General features: G+C 47.2%; 1 protein-coding gene across 1 annotated transcript; it reads right to left on the bottom strand.

Annotated features, from left to right (window-relative positions):
- Window positions 1–1,206: 1,206 nt before the first annotated feature.
- On the bottom strand, window positions 1,207–2,096 carry LOC101768561. The gene is made up of 2 exons (XM_004969714.1): window positions 1,780–2,096; window positions 1,207–1,583 (listed from the first exon to the last, which is right to left on the bottom strand). Exons 1-2 carry the CDS (start codon window positions 2,024–2,026, stop codon window positions 1,459–1,461), a joined length of 372 nt encoding a protein of 123 aa, XP_004969771.1. The 5' UTR covers window positions 2,027–2,096; the 3' UTR covers window positions 1,207–1,458.
- Between the last annotated feature and the right edge of the window lie 858 nt (window positions 2,097–2,954).

Below are 2,954 nucleotides of genomic sequence, written 5' to 3'. Positions count from 1 at the left end.
ACTTGATCAAGCACAGGAAAGAAGGCAGCTCAAGCCAGAGAGGAACAATCTCTAGGCGATCAAGGTAGGGATGAGCCGTGAGCCAGTGTTTCAAATCACGGCTAACGTGGGTGCGTAGGGGAGTCACCAACTCTCATTTTTTCCACTTACATGCAATTTAGACGATTTGGAGACCATCTTCACAGTACAAGAACAGTTTGTCTTCGGAAAAAGCCTCTGGACTGGGCGGTTTATAGTTCTTCAGTAACTTTTTTTTTGAAGCGGTAGTTCTTCAGTAACTTGCAGTTTGGAAAAGCAGTTTTATTTGTCAGACAATGAGAGATAAGCGAAGAACTTTGTCTGGCAAAATATGCATGTAAGCATGTTCTACTTGTAACTGGTACTAATAGTAGGCAACAAAACATCATCTAGAGTGAGCCAAGATAAGACGTAACCTATTCTGATCTACCCACAGAAAACCGGAGCGTGGAGTCATAACTCGCAGTAATTAACTCATATGAAAAGGGCGTGTAACTGAAGAACAAATCAAGAGCACTCGATTTAGCAATTTTAGTAGCCATAAGGTTGGCGTATCCTTGGCTGTAGCTTCTTCGGTGGAATGAATGCCTTTGGACTCATGGATGAGTACGTAGGAGATAAGCACATCAGCTTCCACTAATAGTGTAATACTAGCAATAAAACCGAGTACATTACAGGAAATGGGAGATAAGCACATCAGCTTCCACTAATAGTGTAAGACTAGCAATAAAACCGAGTACATTACAGGAATGTTTTGTTCCTGCGCAGCCCAAAAGACAATAGAACCTGCCGGCCATGGCTGGCTTTTGCAGTTTGCTGATTGTCTCTGCCTTGTCGAGTTCTTGTCCGGGAAAAGGAGGATTTATTACTGGTGAGACAATGGGAGACCAGTGAAAAACTTTGTCTGCCAGAACATGTACGTATGTTCTTCCTAGTAATCGCTACTGATAGGCAACAGCATTTATTATCCGGATTGAGCAAAGATAAGGCGTAACCTGTTACCTATGTTGATTATTTCTAGCTAGTGACAGTCTATCACGTCGACCAAGATTTGTGCTTTAGATTGAATCACTCAAATACATAGCATATTTAAATATGTATTTATCATATTCTAGTGATTGACCAATTCTAGTCACTCGTGGTCAGCAGTAAAGCACTACGAGCAAGCAAAGTTACACATGCAGAGGACACTCCAGGCTTCTCTCTTAAACATTAATTGTCAAGCATAATAAAACGACAGGGACACACAAATGTAGGTGATCAAGTCCATATATAATCACAAACATCATGAAACTTCCAGAATGGAGAACAGATCTCATCAGTCATCGCAAGCATGCATTTTTATTCGGATTACTATTACTATTGCTCTCAGCCTCTACGGCCACCAGATCATGTCTTTCCTCCTAAAGCCTCCATTCTCCATGCAGCCTCCTCCAGATCTCAAGGAGTGACTCCCTCTCCAGTGCCATTCACCATGCCCAAACTGCCACCGCCGGCCCCTCCAGCTCCAGTGCCATTCACCATGCCCAGACTGCCTCCGCCGGAAGCGATGGCCACACCCACGTCTGAAAGAATTCAGCAATGGAACACAGGAAACAAGGCAAGTCAGGCAAACAATCACCGCAGAGAAGAAAAACACATGTAGGTAGGCGTATGCATACAAGGAGAACATGGTATATCAGGCAAACGAGGTTTGCAAGAAACACACGAACCAGCAGGCGTCGTAGATGATGAGATAGAAAGAGGAGGAGAAGGACTCACCGTCACCATTGGAGGAGTGCCGCCCGCAGTTACCGGGGTTCTTGCAGCTGAACCTGCAACTGGATTTGTTGAAGCACTCCCAGTGGCAGGCCACCTTGTCCTTGGGACGGCTAGGGTCGTTCTTGCAGGCGTTGTAGCAGTCGCAGAAGCAGCACACGAACTCGCCGGCCACTCCCTGGATGAGGAGGAAGGAGACCAGCGTCGTCACCACCAGGGCCCTCAGCGCCGTCGCGTTGCCGGTCGCCATCGTGCACAGCGCAGGCTCACCGATCGAGTGGTTGTTTGGCTCGGATGGGTGATCGAGAGGGGTTTGGCTGGCCGCTTGAGTGTGTGCAGCTGCTCTGGGCGCGCGTCCCAATTTATAGGCCGGCGAGGCTCGCCCTGTTCTTCTCAACTATGCATCGGTGCTCGTCCGATCTCCTATCAACGGCACATAGGTGAGACGCTTCGAGACGAAGTACTACGATTTCCATCAGCTGGGGTCACGAAAGGTGCGTGTAACGGAAGAACAGTAGCCGGGTTGGTGTTCGATAAGCTCTACCGTGTCAGGTCAGAAACTAGGAGCAGGGGGCGTTGTACCGTGCCAAGTCAAAACTCATCGCAAAATAGGAGGTTCCTTGTGTCCTGCTGCTCAACGTTTTTCAGGCATGGGTGTGGCCGTCTGCGCTGACGGTCAGGGAAATGCTGTCAGTGACACATGGGTTCTAGCGGCTGCATGAGAGCAGGAGCGGTAGCTGTAGGAGGCTAGCTGGAGAGAAGAATGGAGACTTGGAGTACGGACAGGCATGCTCAGGACAGCAGCAGCAGTACCGTAGCAGCAGCAGAGAAATCAATAAATCTTGCGAGGAAAGTCTGTTCTCCAGTGTGGATGATTTGTGGTTCTGATGATATAAGGAGTGCGTGCTTACCGTTCGGCTATCCATGATGGCTGTCACTCCCAGGTTCTAAAATTACATGGACAGAAGTCAAGAGATGAAATGCTCTAGGAAGGTGTTTGGATACTACGTGCTAAACTTTAGCAGTGTCACATTGGATGTTCGGATGTTAATTAGGAGGATTAAACATAAACTAATTATAAAACTAATTGCAGAACCCCTTGCTAATTCGCGAGACGAATCTATTAAGCCTAATTAATCCATCATTAGCAAATGGTTACTGTAGCACCACATTGTCAA

This window comes from Setaria italica, chromosome V (genome assembly GCF_000263155.2).
Source record: "Setaria italica strain Yugu1 chromosome V, Setaria_italica_v2.0, whole genome shotgun sequence".
In the NCBI taxonomy this organism is placed as follows: Eukaryota; Viridiplantae; Streptophyta; class Magnoliopsida; order Poales; family Poaceae; genus Setaria; species Setaria italica.
Note: the sequence above shows the minus strand (reverse complement) of the source record. Positions and strands in the feature narration are given on the sequence as shown.

What these genes read in the sequence shown, in the direction of transcription:
- LOC101768561 (XM_004969714.1), bottom strand. Translation starts at nt 2,026, where the DNA reads ATGGCGACCGGCAACGCGACGGCGCTGAGGGCCCTGGTGGTGACGACG. An exon ending in GCACTCCTCCAATGGTGACG is followed by an intron (nt 1,584 to 1,779) that starts GTGAGTCCTTCT and finishes GAATTCTTTCAG; the next exon opens with ACGTGGGTGTGGCCATCGCT.